Source organism: Pseudophryne corroboree, chromosome 2, assembly GCF_028390025.1.
Source record: "Pseudophryne corroboree isolate aPseCor3 chromosome 2, aPseCor3.hap2, whole genome shotgun sequence".
Lineage (NCBI taxonomy): Eukaryota > Metazoa > Chordata > Amphibia > Anura > Myobatrachidae > Pseudophryne > Pseudophryne corroboree.
The window spans coordinates 767,677,940-767,696,773 of record NC_086445.1 but is presented as its reverse complement, the minus strand read 5'-3'; the positions used below and the strand labels follow the sequence as shown (position 1 = coordinate 767,696,773).

Sequence of the window (18,834 nt, the reverse complement as noted above, 5' to 3'; positions counted from 1 at the left end):
GCACCAGATCATAAATAAATATATATAATAATTCAACTATCTCCAGTGACGCAGTAAGTTCAAATTACTTTGGCTACTTAATAAACAGGTAACCAACTAACTTAATATACAATACATTATACAATTATCTGGGCGATCTTGCTGATATCAGTGGATTTCCCCAATAATTATACTCATTGGGCCGGATTTTAATGTGTGTCACCCCCTCCTCCCGCCTGCAATCACGCCCACCTGCAGCTATTCAAATGTTGCTAATATTAAACAGTACAGTAGGCGCTGCTGACTCGTATACCAAAAAAAACACAATTAGACGTGCTTTCAAATATTAACAAATTATTTAATAAAATGAACTACAACTGCACAACCGGTGAACTTACAAGCTTTGATAAGCGCAATCATCACTGGAAATGTAAGTTGCCCATATACTCAAAACCGTCCGGTAACGGAGAAGGGTAATCGTGTCCTGCTCAGCTGGCACATTGCACCAGGGCCCATGCTGCTGCTGGAAGATGACCTTTCCTGGTACCTCTTAGGGGAGCGAGAGCTGGCCCACCCGAAAACTCACTGTATGTGAGGTAGCAATAGAACACTGGAAATTGGAGCTCTACCCTGGGGGTAGAGAGCTGAAATGCGCGAAGAGACCCATTTGTGTACCAGAACGGGTCTTTTCACGCTCGTGCCCTTTACTTTAGTCTGGTTTAGGTGCTTTGTGTGCCTAAACCCAAATGTAATGAGCGCAATAAGTGGGGGCATTTGAATATTGCCCCGCGATCTCCCATCACATTAGACGAGAGATCGAGGGTACGATAACATTTGCATTCCCCCCAGTATGTTTGTATCCTAAAATATCAAATGTGTGACATGCTGAATCGTCCAATATGTAGTATTTTTATTAAGTGGAGTCTGACTGCGGTTCTCTACTGGTGCTGGTTGTCTGCTTCTGCAGCAGCTGCAGATCTTGCTACAGGGCAGGATGACAGGAGAGGCTGACCAATGGGGTGGGGGCAGTACTAGAGAGGCTGATCACTGGGGTGGGGCGGAGCTGCCTGATGTCTCCTCTCCTCGGATCTCTCATCCGAGTAGTCTGAAGAAACAGACTCTGCAACTTTATTTCCGATTGCTCGGATCACTGGCTGAGAGATCTGAGGAGTAATTGGCATGATCCCAAACAGTTTGAGAATCACTGACATAGGCTATTTTGTTTTTCCCCTGTAATTAGCAAAGCTTGTTGAGTAGTTTATTGAAATAAGATGAAGGCTTGGTTAATCTGCTATATAATGGGCTTTCTGTATAATATTGACATTTTGCAGTGCTTAAAATAAAGGACAGGAGAAACAAAAATGACATGGTTTTCTTGAGTTCTATTGAAAGCCTTATACATACCAAAACTCATGCAAAATGTTTATATTAACTATGTACTACTCACCTTTTCAGTTTTTTACTTCAAATGCAGTTGTTTAAAATGAGAGGAAAGTGTCATCACTACATGACACGTTAAACTGAAATTATGTGGCATAATTGCAAAATAAGTTTAGAAATTTGATTGTTCATTCGTTTTATCACCGTGATAAAACCATACTGTTCACGGACAAGAATTGAAACGTACATCGTTATCATTTTGATAATCCATAAGTGAAATAATTGTCAGATTGGAGACTGAATGAAATAAATACAGTTTTAAAAATCATTATTAGCCAATTTTAAGTTGCTTATTTTATTTTGAGCACATGAAGCATGTCCAACTATCTGATGTATGATTAACCTTGCTCTTAGCATGTATTTGTAACTTGTGTATGGCATAAGTTTTGGTATGTCAGAAATGACTAAGCTGATACATTACTGTAGAAGTGCCAGTTTGTATAACACAATGATGGTAAGATTATTCATATTCATGTGCTACACTCATTGGTATATATAGCTCAATGTATTTTTTCTTATTTTAACTTACATTGCTATAATCAAAACTGAATTTTAAAGATTAATTTTTTTAAATGGCAGTTAATACCATTTTTCGGGTATCAATTAATTTCCGATCCAATTAATTCACTGTTTTGTTGTCTTATTAGAATAAAAAAAAGAAAGAAACACAACTCATTGATAAACATTGAATTTCCTATTTCAGCTGCTAAAATTAAGTGTATTGTATAAAATAACCTTCAGGTTATGTGTATTTAAAACACATAAATGCATTTTGTGTTTAGACTTGGGTCCTATTCTCGAGATATCTCATTATGGTATGCAAATATTCCAGAATAAGGAAAATTCAAAATACTTCTGGACCCAAGCATTTTGGATATGGGAGACTCAATCTGTAATTATTTATTTACAATCACCATGAGCAAACAATGTATGGCCCTCTTTGTCTAGTTTTGTTGTATTACTGTGTGTATTCCTAATTGTAAAGTGCTGCAGGATATTCTGTCTCTAGATTATACAAGGCTATATTTACCATCTAATAACTTTCTTATTACTTGACTTTCATTGAGTATTTTTATGTTGTACACAAAGTGGTTCTTCCTCATTTTATCTATGTCTTCCTGCCTTTAGCAGGTACTCATTAATGAGTGAAGGATTATTCGAGGAACAACACCATGGAGACTAAAAACGAAGTCTTACAGCCAGATCTTAAACTGGTTGCTCATCCCAGAGCTAAGAGTAAAGTATGGAAGTATTTTGGATTTGATACAAATGCTGAGGGATGCATCATGCAGTGGAAAAAGATCTATTGCCGGATCTGCATGGCTCAAATCGCTTATTCTGGGAATACCTCCAATCTTTCTTACCACCTTGAGAAGAATCACCCAGATGAGTTCTGTGAGTTTGTAAAGAGCAACACTGAGCAAATGAGGGAAGCTTTTGCTACGGCTTTTTCCAAGTTAAAGTCAGAAACATCACAACAAGTTGTCCAGGAAACTTTAATAATGAAAAATAACCATTCTTTTGACAACAAGAAGCACATGGAAGTGTCGTCTGCTGTAATCAACCTGATTTGTGAGGGTATGTTCCCTGCTTCTGTTTTGGATGAACCTACTTTTAAATCACTTTTGAGAACTCTGGATCCTAGGTACGAGATACCTAGCCGGAAGTACATATGCAGCAGGGTGTTGCCTGAGAAGTATCACACTGTTAGAAATGTTATATTGAAAGAACTGGTTGACATTTTGTGGTGTGGGATATCCACTGATATGTGGAGAAGTGAAAACCAGAACCGGTCATATGTGACCCTTTTCATTCATTTCCTGGCTACTGGTGCTTCTAATTGTTTGTCTGTTAGTTCCCGGTGTTTAAAAACATTTGAAGTACCTGAAGAAAACAAAGCTGAAGCAATTACCCGTGTGTTTTATGAAACCTTTATTGAGTGGGGTATCAGTACCAAAGTCTTTGGCGCTACCACAGATTACAGTAAAGACATCATTAAGGCATGCTCACTCCTGGATATCCCGATAGACATGCCTTGTTTAGCGCAGACCTTTAACATGGGTATACAACAAGCTTTCCAACTACCAAAACTTTCTGGACTTCTCTCAAGATGTAAGAAGTTAGTTGAATATTTTCAGCAGTCTTCTGTTGCAATGTACATGCTCTGTGAGAAACAGAAGCAGCAAAACATGCTGCCTTGCATGCTTATAAGTAACCGTGTTTCATGGTGGGGTAGCACGCTTGCAATGCTACAGCGTCTTAAGGAACAACAGTTCACCATAGCAGGTGTTTTGGTGGAGGACAGTAATAACCATCATCTTATGCTAGAAGCCAATGAGTGGAATACAATCGAAGGTCTGGTGGACTTGCTACAACCTTTTAAACAAGTTGCAGAGATGTTGTCAATGTCAAAATATCCCACTATTAGTATGGTAAAGCCTCTTCTACACATGCTGCTGAATACATCCTTGAACATCAAGGAGATGGATTTAAAAGAAATAAGCATGGCCAAAGAAGTCATTGCTAAAGCTTTGTCCACTACCTATCAGCAGACACCAGAAATAGACATGTTCTTGAATGTTGCCACCTTTTTGGATCCTAGGTATAAAAGACTTCCATTCCTGTCTGCATTTGAACGTTCACAGGTTGAAAACCGTGTGATCGAGGAAGCAAAAAGTCTTCTGGAAAGAAACAAAGAGAACGCCAGATCAGAAGATAAAGTGTTCTCAATTCCGGAGGAGCCACCAGTGAAAAAAATGTTGCTATCCTCTACCTCTCTTCCAACCAGCAGCATCAACAACATGCTGGCTGAAATCTTCTGTCAGTCTGGGGCATCTGAAGATCAGGAGGAGTGGCATGCTCAAGTTGTTGAGGAGTTGAGCAATTTTAAATCTCAAAAAGTTCTTGGACTAAACGAGGATCCACTAAAGTGGTGGTCTGATCGTTTGGCGTTATTTCCCCTGTTACCAAAGGTTCTCCAAAAATACTGGTGCATTGCTGCCACCAGAGTCTTCCCTGAACGTCTCTTTAGTTCATCAGCAAACAATGTAAATGCTAAGAGAAACAGGTTAGCTCCTGCTCACGTGGATGAACAAGTTTTTTTGTATGAAAACACCAGAAATTATTCAGAAGCAGAACCCGAAGACGATGATGAAGGGGATTGGGGTTTGCAACCAGAACAGTTTTTTAATTTAAATGATTCACTCGGTGTCGGCAGCAGTTTCTTCTCAATTAAAGATAGTGGCTACATTTAAATAAACCCCATTGCTACATAGGTTGATTTTGTAAACATATTTCTCTTTTTTTTCTCTCTCCCCCGATACAGTATTTGTCTTAGCAGCTACCAAACACATTTTTCCAATGAATATTTTCATAGTAAATTTATACATTCTTGTGATCCCTGTTATGTTTATCAATTCATTTTAGATGTGCTTCTTAAAAAATGTGTTTGGGCCATAACATTGTTATATTCAGTATATAATAATATATACTGCACCTTTCTTTATGGCAGCAGTTTAACACCTTAGCGTACAGTATCTGGCATTGTAGCAAAGTTGACAGATAACGGAGTACATGTATTATAGTATTTTATACAGACAACATACCTAGTGGTAACTGAGGGGGGCAACCTTTTAAAGATGTATTCCAAAACGGGAGCACTTTTTATTTACTATATAGGAGGTTTTATTTGTTTTTTTTTAACATTTTAATGTAATCAAAGTGGAAATATAGTAATCTATTTCATTGGCTGCTTTTAAATTAAACTTTTTACGTAATTCAATGTGATATAGAAAAAGCATGTTTTATTCTGGAATAAATCTGGTTTATTTTTAATGTGATTTTCCTAAAAGGGAATATATCCATTTCTGTTTTGTCTGGTTAATTTTATTTTTCTACATTATATTAAATAAACTATATGTATACAATGTCTGGTGAGAATTTTGTATATTTCAATTTATTTGTAATGTTGGCGTGACTGGGGTCAATAAATAACAGCAATAGTTTATAAGGATGCAGACTTGATGGCCAAATGAAGATAATGTCGGAATAAATGGATTTACCAAATAATCTGTCCAACTTCTTACAAAATACATGGTTGCAAAATAAGACATTGCTATATTTGTTTTAATTGGATGCTTATTCTTGGAAGCCACAACTAATATTCATGAAAACCAAGACATTCTTCTGGGAATATACGACCATAGATGTAATACTTAGGTTAACCTTTAAACACATAATGCAAATAATATAAATAGACTGAATTCTGTATATTTATGTTGTACTGGTATCATTGGCAGTATTAACTAAACTATCTACGATACATTAATGCTAACCTCATGTTTCACATATGATCCATAAAGATAAAAAGACCTGTAAAGCATTACTTTAAAAGGTAACTACTCTAAAAAAAGAATCCAAATATGTTTATGCTTAATTAAAAACACTACACTCTGTACTACAATTTACTATAACGGTTTATATTTCAAATAGGTCTGACATTTAAATTGAAGTATCAGGAGATATCTTGATGTGTACATGCACCACTTTATAATTTAGCTACAAAGATTTTTTGTACGTTTATGTCTGTCCTCATACGCCTATCCTTTTTGTGCCAAGCAGAGCGATTCCTGTTTTGTATACTTTGTACTCAGTATTGCTTCTTAATTTTGCGTATAGACTTCTAGGTAATTCTGATTATTATTGTGTAATTTTGTCACATAACAATTGGGGGGAAAAGTATCAGATCAATCATAAAAATGTATGGCTTGGTTCACTCATATCGGTCCTGGCTTTTGCCTTTTTACCCTGGATTGTGTACTTTTTCCATCAACTTTGCTGCCATTTTCTTCCAGTGTGCTATATTTCCCTCAATTTTGGCATGCTAAGAGCCTGATTCATGAGTGTAAGGAATTGCACAGCCGCAAGGAAGTGGCTGTGCAATTCCATGTCATTAAAATGCTAATGTAGAAGATAGACGCCTCCTATTTGCAGTAACGAGGATCCGAGTGCTGCATCTAAAGCTGGGTACACATTAGCTGACCAGCAAACGATACAATGTTGTCAATGATTTCCCTTGAACTCCCGGGTAAATGATATAGTGTGTACACACTGTGCATTCTTGCAAAAGATGTCATCAGTGGCCACATCCAGGAGTATGCTGTCGTTGAATATATACTTAGATTTTGCTGCATGTAGGTTTGACCAGAAGACACGGCGCGCAAATAGTGCATACACACTGAACGATTTGAACAATTTTGTCGTTCTGATCCATTGGAACTGGGCAAATCGCTAAAAATATCATCTAGTGTGTACCCAGCTTTAGGACGCAGCCTCGGATCACCATCAATGGTTTTATGTACTGGTAAGCTGAAGCTTTATGTAGGCTGGCCATGTGATCTGGACACCCATATCCAGGAAGTCTCCGTTCAATGACTCAGACACTCGACACTTCACACCTTCAAAATGAGGGTGACATGCCCCCATTTTGAAGAACTGTGCTGGGTGCCGCCCACCAAAAGTGCATATGCTGCAGTTAACTGGGCTGCTAGTGATATCGCAGAATGGTTCTTCCACCTATGCAGACCCCCAAACATCGTATTTGTATGTAATTGTGTGTGTATAATAATAATAATAAAAATATATCTATATCGCTATATGGTCAAAAGTATTCAAAAACGCCTGACCATTACACCAACAGGGACTGTAATGACATTGTATTCTAATACATATACTTTAATATGGAGTTAGTCCCCCTTTTCTTAGCTATAACAGCTTCCACTCTTCTTGGAAGGCTTTCCACATGATTTTGAAGTGTTTCTGTGGGGATTTGTGCTCATTTATTCTGTAGAGCACTGATTTGGATAAGTAGGCCTGGCTTGCGATCTTTATTCCAGTTCATCCCAAAGTTGCTCGATGGGGTTGAGGTCAGAGCTCTGTGTGGGCCAGTCTAGTTCTTCTGCACCGAACTCATCAAACCATGCCTTTATAGTCCTTGCTGTGTGCACTGGGGCACATTCATGTTCTAATAAAAAAGGGCCTTCCCCAAACTGTTGCCACGAATTTAGAAGCATAACATCGTCCAAATGTCTTGGTATGCTGAAGCACTAAGATTGCCCTTCACTGGAGATAAGGGGTCTTGTCCAAACCTTGAAAAACAGTCCCATACCATTGTCCCAGCTTCACCAAATTTCACAGTTGGCATAATGCAGTCAGGCAGGTAACGTTCTTCCGCCAAACCCAGACTTGCCCATCTGCCAAACAGAGAAGCGTGATTTGTCTCTCCACAAAACACATTTCCACTGCTCCACAATCCAGTGTAGCTGTGCTTTACACCACTCCGTGCAACGCTTGGCATTGGACTTGGTGATATGAGGCTTCCATGCAACTGCTTGTCCATAGAAACCCATTCCATTAAGGTCCCCCCGCACAGTTTTTGTGCTTACATTAATGCCAGTGGAAGTTCAGTACTCTTCAGCTACTGGATCAGCAGAGCGTTGGCAACTTTTACACACCTAGGGCCACATGTGATAGAGTGAGGGATTTGGTAAGGTTTTGCAGGTTTTTTTTAAAGTGGCAGTCATTTACACACCAAGATCAGCCTGATTTTGCAGTGTAAATGATTGCTACTTTAAAAAAAACTGAAAAACCTTACCAAATCTCTAACTTTCTGAAACTCTCACTCTATTACATTTGGCCCCATGCGTCTGATTGGCTCCAAATTTATTCCGCAGCAGGTCAATGACCTCAAACATTCAGCCAACGTCAATAAGAACTATCTTAAGGATTAAGAACAAGGATTCCTAGAAGTGATGATATGGCCCCCCACAGTGCCCTTATCTCAACATCATCGAGTCTCTCTGGGATTACATGAAGAGACAGAAGGATTTGAGCAAGCCTACGTCCATAGAAGATCTGTGGTTCGTTCTTCAAGATGTTTGGAACAACCTCTCTGCTAATTTACTTCAAAAACTGTGTGCAAGTGTACCTGGAAGAATTGATGCTGTTTTGAAGGCAAAGAGTGGTCACACCAAATATTGATTTAATTTAGATTTCTCTCGTTCATGTTGCATTTTTTTTTATTTTAACACTTTTATTTTTGAAAGCATTCTTACTTTGCTGCATTTTTTTCCACACCTGGGTAAAACTTTTGCACAGTATACTCTCTCTCTGTATATATATATATATATTTTGCATAAATCAGGGTTAATAAAGTGACTGATCCTGTTAGAACTTTATTTATAGATCATAATTTCTGACAAACCCAAAGTAGACCGTAAAGCGGAATGATGGTTATGCCCCATTGTCGCACAATGTTGTGTCCCAGCATGTATTTGCTGGTTTTAGTGTCATTGTTCTCTGCATTAACGGACAGCTGATCATACTGTTCGTAGTTCCTCAGCTCCCGCAGTGTTTTGCAGTGTGCCAAGCCAGTGGTCATCATGGTTTCTGCATTTTGACATTACACACCATTCAGTGGATGACATGTACACTTCATGCCCATACTGGTGTCCTGTCCTCATCTATAAGTGTAGGTGTATGTCACTCTACTCTTTTTGTCATTGTGATCAGTGACATCAGAGATGGTAATAAGCCAGTCTATATTAGCCTCTCTCAATTCCCACGTAGCAGCCAGAATATTATGTCTTTAGTGTTATAGTATATGCTCTCCTTTTGGTTGCTGCATTGTATTTGACCCAACTTGTCCGGACCTATGGGGGTAAATCCAAGTTGATCGCAGCAGGATTTTTTTTAGCAATTGGGCAAAACCATGTGCACTGCAGGGGAGGCAGATATAACATGTGCAGAAAGAGTTAGATTTGGGTGGGGTGTGTTCAATCTGCAATCTAATTTGCAGTGTAAAAATAAAGCAGCCAGTATTTACCCTGCACAGAAACAAAATAACCCACCCAAAACTTACTCTTTCTGCACATGTTATATCTGCCTCCCCTGCAGTGCACATGGTTTTGCCCAATTGCTAACAAAAATCCTGCTGCGATCAACTTGGAATTACTCCCCCTATATCTCTTGCCTGTTCTTTTGTGTGTTGTATCCATGTCCTGGTTTTGGCTCTAGTTATACTCGACTTTGGTTATCTTTGATTAACATGAGAACCAGACCTTAGTTTGCTAACTATTATTTCCAGTTGTGCTTCCAGCTTGTGTGGTTACCTTGGAAAACCACTCATATGTTAGACCCTGCTTCCCTATTTTAGGTTGCGTTAGCGCTAATTGATAGAGAAGCATCTAGTAAATGGAATCTATAGATCTACACTAAAAAGGTCTACAGTCAATAAGTCTACTACTAATGGAAGGCATTAGGTCGTCAGGGTCAAAAGGTCGACATAACAATGGTCGACACAAGTTGTTGTTTTTGTTCTTTTTTTTTTTTTTTTTTTTTTTACTTTTTCATGGTTTTAGCATCCACGTGGAGTACCAATAGGAATAGTAACCTGTGCCGAGCGCAGTGAGGCACCTTACCCGAAGCATGGCAAGCAAAGTGGTACACTAATGGGGCTTGTTTGTGGCAGAAAAGGGACAAAACACAGAAAAGAACAAAAGAAATTGTCTACCTTTTTTGTCTACCATTTCCATGTTGACCTTTTAACCCTGTGAAGACAAATTTTGTGTTGACCATTTTCACGTCGACCTTTTGACCATGTTGAAATTTCCTACTGTCTACCTATTCTATGTCGACCTTTTGATCCTCTCGACCGTCGACCTAATGCATGTCTACCATTAGTGGTAGTCTTATTGACTGTAGACCTTTTTAGTGTAGATCTAATAATCCACAACTCCAATAAATAGGGTGAATTCCTGATGCCCTTACATTACAATTGTATCACTTCCTTTCAACAAAGGGGTTAGTAATGTGCCTTATTGTTTTCAGGCTTTTCTTTTTTATATATAATAGATGGAACTGATATGCTATTCAGCCATGGCTGAAAATGTACTTACAATATTTTATCAAATCATTTGTGTTGCATTATTTAATTTTGTAATATTAGTGGCAGGGAGTATGGAACATAGGGTCTACTGTATCTAGGTTGACAGTAATTAGGTCGACCACTATTGGTCGACAGTGACTAGGTTGACTCCTGAAATAGGTCGACATGAGTTGTTTTTTTCATTTTTTCTCTTATGTCCTAGAGGATGATGGGGTCCATATTAGTACCATGGGGTATAGATGGGTCCACTAGGAGCCATTGGCACTTTAAGAGTTTAACAGTGTGGGCTGGCTCCTCCCTCTATGCCCCTCCTACCAGACTCAGTTTAGAAAATGTGCCCGGAGGAGCCGGTCACAGCTAGGGGAGCTCTACAGAGCTTCTTTAGAAAAGTTTTATTTTAGAATTTGTTATTATTCAGGGAGTCTGCTGGCAACAGCCTCCCTGCATCGAGGGACTGAGGGGGGGAGCAGTGTCCGCCCTGCGGGGTCTGAGCCACTGTCTCCGCTGACTGGTCACTGAGCTCCAGAGGGGATAGATGGCTCCCCGCCGCAGGGGAACACTCACCCCGGCAGCATGCCGCCACCCCCTTACAGAGCTGAAGTGTGGCGAGTGAGTCATCGGCTCCCTAACAAGCAGGGAGCCAATGTGAAGATGGCGGCATCAGGGTAGTAGCGCAGTACTAACTGTGCTCCGGGGAGCCCAGCGGTACTTAGGTGCGGCACCGTGAGGGGCGCCCTGAGCCGGCGCCTTAACCCTAAACTGACCAGAAAGCCTGTCGAGGTCTGCGGATCTCAGCCAGCACAAAATCCTCAGGCCAGTATAATCTAGGAAAAGCGGGAAGACAGCGCCATGAAGGGGGCGGAGCTTCTCCTCAGAGCGGACCAAGCAGTGTTCAGCGCCATTTTTCTGCCTGCAGACACGCTGCCAGTGGAAGAGCAGTCCCTCCAGAGCACCTCCAGTTATCTGTACGGTACCAGGTGATTGTAGAAGGGAGGGGAGGCTGTGTAAAGACTGTCACCTATTAAGGGACACAGTCAGCGCTGGTTAAGGGTCTCCCTATACCTATATAGCGTTGTGTGTGGGATGGCTCCAATCTCTGTCTCTCTGCCATTCTTGGGTGGGAAACTCTGTCTCCCTTGTACCCTGTGTGTATGTGGGGTGTACAAGCAAACATGTCTAGAGACTCGGGGTTATTCTGACCCGTGCGCTCGCTGCGTTCAACCAGAACCGACGCATCTGCTCAAGGAGCATGTTTGGATTCTGAACCTTCCAAAGTCTCATATGGAGCCGACAAGAAGGCTGTCTTTCCTGGGGATGATCCTCGACATGGAGGTGCAGAGGGTGTTTCTACCGGTGGAGAAAGCGTTGGTGATTCAAACCATGGTCCGGGATGTCTTGAAGCCTGCCAGGGTGTCGGTTAATCATTGCATCCGCCTTCTGGGGAAGACTGTTGCCTCCTGCGAGGCTCTGCAGTACGGAAGGTTTCATGCTCGATCCTTTCAACTGGATCTCTTGGACCAGTGGTTGGGATCTCACCTACACTTGCACCAGAGGATACGTCTGTCTCCGAAAGCCAGGATTTCGCTCCTCTGGTGGCTACAACTGCCACACCTTCTGGAGCGCCGAAGGTTCGGAGTTCAGGACTGGATCCTTCTAACCACGGATGTAAGTCTAAGATGTTGGGGAGTAGTCGCTCAAGGGGAGACCTTCCAAGGATGATAGTCGAGTCAGGAGTCCCTTCTTCCAATTAACATCCTGGAGCGAAGAGCCGTATACAACGGCCTTCTTCAAGCAGCACACCTTCTGCAGGATAGGGTTGTTCAGGTGCAGTCGGACAACGTGACCACAGTGGCCTACATAAACCGACAAGTAGCGATGTCCGCAATCTTCATTCCGGGAGTAGACAACTGGGAAGCAGATTTCCTCAGCAGACACGATCTCCATCCAGGAGAGTGGGGCCTCCACCCGGAGGTGTTCGAGGAGGTAACCGCTTGGTGGGGGGTTCCTCACATGGACATGATGGCCTCCCGCCTCAACAAGGAGCTGCGGAGGGACCTACAGGCAGTGGCGGTGGATGCACTAGTAACGCCCTGGGTGTTCACGTCAGTGTATGTATTCCCTCCACTTCCTCTAATTCTAAGAGTTTTACAACTTGTAAAAGGCACAATGGTTCTGGCAATCCTCATTGCTCCAGACTGGCCAAGGAGGGCTTGGTATGCGTATCTGCTGGATCTACTGCTGCAAGATCCAAGGCCCCTACCTCTTTGTGAGGATCTTCTGCTGCAGGGGCCGTTCGCTTATCAAGACTTACCACGGCTACGTTTGACGGCATGGCGGTTGAGCGCCAGATCTTAGCTCGGAAGGGTATTCCGAGTGAGGTTATTCCTACTCTGATACAGGCTAGGAAGGGGGTAACGTCTAAACATTACCATCAAATTTGGAAAAAATATGTGTCTTGGTGTGAATCCAAGAAATTTCCTGCGGTGGAGTTTCAACTTGAACATTTTCTCCTTTTCCTGCAAGCAGGTGTGGATATGGGCCTGAGATTGGGTTCCATCAATGTCCAGTTCTCAGCTTTGTCTATTTTCTTCCATAAACAATTGGCTGTCCTCCCTGAGGTTCAGACCTTTTTGAAAGGGGTTCTGCACATCCAGCCTCCCTTTGTGGCGCCAACGGCACCTTGGGATCTTGATCTTGTTACAGTTCCTGCAATCGGTTTGGTTTGAGCCTCTACAGGAGGCTGAAATCAAGTTTCTCATGTGGAAAGCCGTAACTTTGTTGGCCTTGGCTTCGGCTCGACGTATGTCGGAATTGGGGGCTTTGTCCTGTAAAAGTCCCTATCTGGTCTTCCATGAAGATAGGGAGGAATTCGGGACTCATCAGCAGTTCCTTCCTAAGGTTGTGTCGGCATTTCATATCAGCCAACCTATTGTGGTGCCAGTTGCGACTGACTCCTCAATTGCTTCAAAGGCCTTGGATGTTGTGAGGGCTTTGAAGATTTATGTGAAGAGGACGGCACGTCACAGAAAATCTGACTGTTTGTCCTCTATGATCACAAGAAAATTGGGTGCCCTGCTTCTAAGCAGTCTATTTCCCGCTGGATCAGGTTCACCATCCAGCATGCATATTCTACGGCAGGATTGCCGTGTCCAAAATCTGTTTAAGGCCCACTCTACTCGTAAAGTGGGTTCTTCCTAGGCGGCTGCCCGGGGGGTCTTGGCTGTACAGCTTTGCCGAGCAGCTACTTGGTCTGGATCGAACACGTTTGCTAAGTTTTACAAGTTCAATACTTTGGCCTCTGATGACCTCAAATTTGGTCAAGCAGTTCTGCAGGAGCCTGCGCGGTCTCCCTCCCGTTCTGGGAACTTTGGTACATCCCCATTGTACTAATATGGACCCCAGCGTCCTCTAGGACATAAGAGAAAATAGGATTTTGGTTCCCTACCGGATAATCCTTTTTTCGTAGTCCGTAGTGGTTGCTGGGCGCGCCCTCTTAGCGTTTCTTTGTCCTGCAGTGGTTCTTTAGTTCAGTACTGCCTGGTTCCTAGGGAAGTTCTGCGTTCTTTACGGTTTCAGCTGTTGCTGAGTTTTCCGTCATGTTGGTTGGATTTGCCTTGTTGTGTGAGCTGGTATGAATCTCGCCACTATCTGTGTATTTCCTTCCCTCGAAGTATGTTGTCTCCTCGGGCACAGTTTCTAGACTGAGTCTGGTAGGAGGGGCATAGAGGGAGGAGCCAGCCCACACTGTTAAACTCTTTAAGTGCCAATGGCTCCTAGCGGACCCGTCTATACCCCATGGTACTAATATGGACCCCAGCATCCTCTACGGACTACGAGAAAAGGATTTACCAGTAGGTAACCGAAATCCTATTTTTGGTTTCGTTTTCTTCGTAAAGTGACCGTAAACCCCAATTAGTGCACCGTGTCCCCGGAGGTGTGTCGCTGCACTTGACACAGGTTACCATTTCCAATTGTAGTCCACGTGGCTCATAGAGTATGAGAAAGTTAACACCCGAACGGAGCAACAATTGAATTGCTACTTCTGGCCCTGACAGCTGCCAATTCAAACAATTGAATTTCCCCCTAAGGATATTTAGAGTACATTGAGAAAAAAGTAACCCAGCTCAGTTCTGTAACCTAATTACTGTGCATACCAAATTGCTTTCTAACAAATATTTAAAATGCCCGCTCTAATATATATTGTAGACGCCTGCACATCTTATTACCATGTGCCATGAATGTGCGCTATACATCGCAAAACACTGCATCCCATAAGAGAAAACAACACACCCACACATTGTCTAAGTTCCAAAGCTCATTGATGTATATATTTGTTATTAAAAGGTTATGTATTCAATATATATCACAATGTACAATATAAATATATTTACATGGTTACAATTTATACAGTAAGCAGCTAATACATACAGTTACAGGCCAGCATACAATACCATTCCCTCAATGCATCCTCTGCTCTCTCTCTCTCTCTCTCTCTCTCTCTATATATATATATATATATATATATATATATATTTCTCTATCGTCCTAGTGGATGCTGGGGTTCCTGAAAGGACCATGGGGGGATAGCGGCTCCGCAGGAGACAGGGCACAAAAGTAAAGCTTTCCGATCAGGTGGTGTGCACTGGCTCCTCCCCCTATGACCCTCCTCCAAGCCAGTTAGATTTTTGTGCCCGGCCGAGAAGGGTGCAATTCTAGGTGGCTCTCCTAAAGAGCTGCTTAGAGAAAGTTTAGCTTAGGTTTTTTATTTTACAGTGAGTCCTGCTGGCAACAGGATCACTGCAACGAGGGACAGAGGGGAGAAGAAGTGAACTCACCTGCGTGCAGGATGGATTGGCTTCTTGGCTACTGGACATCAGCTCCAGAGGGACGATCACAGGTACAGCCTGGATGGTCACCGGAGCCGCGCCGCCGGCCCCCTTGCAGATGCTGAAGTAAGAAGAGGTCCAGAATCGGCGGCTGAAGACCCTTGCAGTCTTCTAAAGGTAGCGCACAGCACTGCAGCTGTGCGCCATTTTCCTCTCAGCACACTTCACACGCAGTCACTGAGGGTGCAGGGCGCTGGGGGGGGGCGCCCTGGGAGGCAAATGTAAACCTATATACTGGCTAAAAATACCTCACATATAGCCCCCAGAGGCTATATGGAGATATTTAACCCCTGCCAAACTTCACTAAAGAGCGGGAGACGAGGCCGCCGGAAAAGGGGCGGGGCCTATCTCCTCAGCACACAGCGCCATTTTCTCTCACAGAAAGGCTGGAGAGAAGGCTCCCAGGCTCTCCCCTGCACTGCACTACAGAAACAGGGTTTAAACAGAGAGGGGGGGCACTAATTGGCGATATAAATATCTATATAAAGATGCTATTAGGGAGAAACACTTATATAAGGTTGTCCCTATATAAAATTATAGCGTTTTTGGTGTGTGCTGGCAAACTCTCCCTCTGTCTCTCCAAAGGGCTAGTGGGTCCTGTCCTCTATCAGAGCATTCCCTGTGTGTGTGCTGTGTGTCGGTACGTGTGTGTCGACATGTAGGAGGACGATGTTGGTGAGGAGGCGGAGCAATTGCCTGTAATGGTGATGTCACTCTCTAGGGAGTCGACACCGGAATGGATGGCTTATTTAGGGAATTACGTGATAATGTCAACACGCTGCAAGGTCGGTTGACGACATGAGACGGCCGACAAACAATTAGTACCGGTCCAGACGTCTCAAAAACACCGTCAGGGGTTTTAAAACGCCCGTTTACTTTAGTCGGTCGACACAGACACAGACAGGGACACTGAATCCAGTGTCGACGGTGAATAAACAAACGTATTCCTTATTAGGGCCACACGTTAAAGGCAATGAAGGAGGTGTTACATATTTCTGATACTACAAGTACCACAAAAGAGGGTATTATGTGGGATGTGAAAAAACTACCTCAAGGACCAGCTGACGGGAGGCTGGAAAATATCATAAAAAGTATATACACACATACTGGTGTTATACTGCGACCAGCGATCGCCTCAGCCTGGATGTGCAGAGCTGGGGTGGCTTGGTCGGATTCCCTGACTAAAAATATTGATACCCTTGACAGGGACAGTATTTTATTGACTATAGAGCATTTAAAGGATGCATTTCTATATATGCGAGATGCACAGAGGGATATTTGCACTCTGGCATCAAGAGTAAGTGCAATGTCCATATCTGCCAGAAGATGTTTATGGACACGACAGTGGTCAGGTGATGCAGATTCCAAACGGCACAAAGGTGTATTGCCGTATAAAGGAGTTATTTGGGGTCGGTCCATCGGACCTGGTGGCCACGGCAACTGCTGGAAAATCCACCGTTTTTACCCTAAGTCACATCTCTGCAGAAAAAGACACCGTCTTTTCAGCCTCAATCCTTTCGTCCCTATAAGATCATATCTGCCCAGGGATAGAGGAAAGGGAAGAAGACTGCAGCAGGCAGCCCATTCCCAGGAACAGAAGCGTTCCACCGCTTCTGACAAGTTCTCAGCATGGCGCTGAGACCGTACAGGACCCCTGGATCCTACAAGTAGTATCCCAGGGGTACAGATTGGAATGTCGAGACGTTTCCCCTTCGCAGGCTCCTGAAGTCTGCTTTACCAAGGTCTCCCTCCGACAAGGAGGCAGTATGGGAAAAAATTCACAAGCTGTATTCCCAGCAGGTGATAATTAAATTACCCCTCCTACTACAAGAAAGGGGTATTATTCCACACTATATTGTGGTACTGAAGCCAGAAGGCTAGGTGAGACTTATTCTAAAAAATTTTTTGAACACTTACAAAGGTTCAAATCAAGATGGAGTCACTCAGAGCAGTGATAACGAACCAGGAAGAAGGGGACTATATAGTGTCCCGGGACATCAGGGATGCTTACCTCTATGTCCCAAATTTGCCCTTCTCACTAAGGGTACCTCAGGTTCGTGGTGCAGAACTGTCACTATCAGTTTCAGACGCTGCCGTTTGGATTGTCCACGGCACCCCGGGTCTTTACCAAGGTAATGGCCGAAATGATGATTCTTCTTCGAAGAAAAGGCGTCTTAATTATCCCTTACTTGGACGATCTCCTGATAAGGGCATAGTCCAGGGAACAGTTGGAGGTCGGAGTAGCACTATCTCGGATACTGCTACAACAGCACGGGTGGATTCTAAATATTCCAAAATCGCAGCTGATCCCGACGACACGTCTGCTGTGCCTAGGGATGATTCTGGACACAGTCCAGAAAAAGGTGTTTCTCCCGGAAGAGATAGCCAGGGAGTTATCCGAGCTAGTCAGGAACCTCCTAAAAACAGTGCATCATTGCACAAGGGTCCTGGTAAAAATGGTGGCTTCCTACGAAGCAATTCCATTCGACAGATTTCACGCAAGAACTTTTCAGTGGGATCTGCTGGACAAATGGTCCGGATCGCATCTTCAGATGCATCAGCGGATAACCCTATATCCAAGGACAAGGGTGTCTCTCCTGTGGTGGTTATAGAGTGCTCATCTTCTAGAGGGCCGCAGATTCGGCATTCAGGATTGGATGCTGGTGACCACGGAGCCCAGCCCGAGAGGCTGGGGAGCAGTCACACAAGGAAAAAATTTCCAGGGAGTGTGATCAAGTCTGGAGACTTTTCTCCACATAAATATACTGGAGCTAAGGGTAAATTTATAATGCTCTAAGCTTAGCAAGACCTCTGCTTCAAGGTCAGCCGGTATTGATCCAGTGGGAAAAACATCACGGCAGTCGCCCACGTAAACAGACAGGGCGACACAAGAAGCAGGAGGGCAATGGCAAAAACTGCAAGGACTTTTCCTGGGCGGAAAATCATGTGATAGCACTGTCAGCAGTGTTTCATCCCGGGAATGGAAACTGGGAAGCAGACTTCCTCAGCAGGCACGACCTCCACCCGGGAGAGTGGAAACTTCATCGGGAAGTTTTTTCCACATGATTGTAAACCGTTGGGAAATACCAAAGGTGGACATGATGGCGTCACGTCTGAACAAAAAACGGGACAGGTATTGCGCCAGGTCAAGAGACCCTCAGGCAATAGCTGTGGACGTTCTGGTAACACCGTGGGTGTACCAGTCGTGTATGTGTTCCCTCCTCTGCTTCTCATACCTAAGGTGCTGAGAATTATAAGACGTAGAGGAGTAAGAACTATACTCATGGCTCCGGATTGGCCAAGAAGGACTTGGTACCCGGAACTTCAAGAGATGCTTACAGAGGTCTTATGGCCTCTGCCGCTAAGAAGGGACTTGCTTCAGCAAGTACCATGTCTGTTCCAAGACTTACCGCAGCTGCGTTTGTCGGCATGGCGGTGGAAAGCCGGATCCTAAGGGAAAAAGGCATTCCGGAAGAGGTCATTCCTACCCTGGTCAAAGCCAGAAAGGAGGTGATCGCACAACATTATCACCACATGTGGCGAAAATATGGCGTGGTGTGAGGCCAGGAAGGCCCCACAAAGAAA

At 43.3% G+C, this 18,834-nt stretch overlaps 1 protein-coding gene across 10 annotated transcripts in view; it reads left to right on the top strand.

Annotated features, from left to right (window-relative positions):
• The window catches only part of ZBED1 (zinc finger BED-type containing 1), a 506,379-nt gene that overhangs the window by 15,396 nt on the left and 472,149 nt on the right, over positions 1 to 18,834 (top strand). For 5 of the 10 annotated variants that reach the window (XM_063955478.1, XM_063955476.1, XM_063955481.1 and 2 more), the window contains one exon: positions 2,548 to 5,345. The exons of 3 other annotated variants lie outside the window; for them this stretch is intronic. In XM_063955478.1, the coding sequence (XP_063811548.1) occupies positions 2,592 to 4,673 (2,082 nt within the window). In that variant the 5' untranslated portion in view covers positions 2,548 to 2,591 and the 3' untranslated portion in view covers positions 4,674 to 5,345. Of the gene's footprint in view, positions 1 to 2,547; positions 5,346 to 18,834 lie in introns of those variants that run through there. 2 more of the 10 variants (XM_063955480.1, XM_063955477.1) reach the window with 1 other exon arrangement.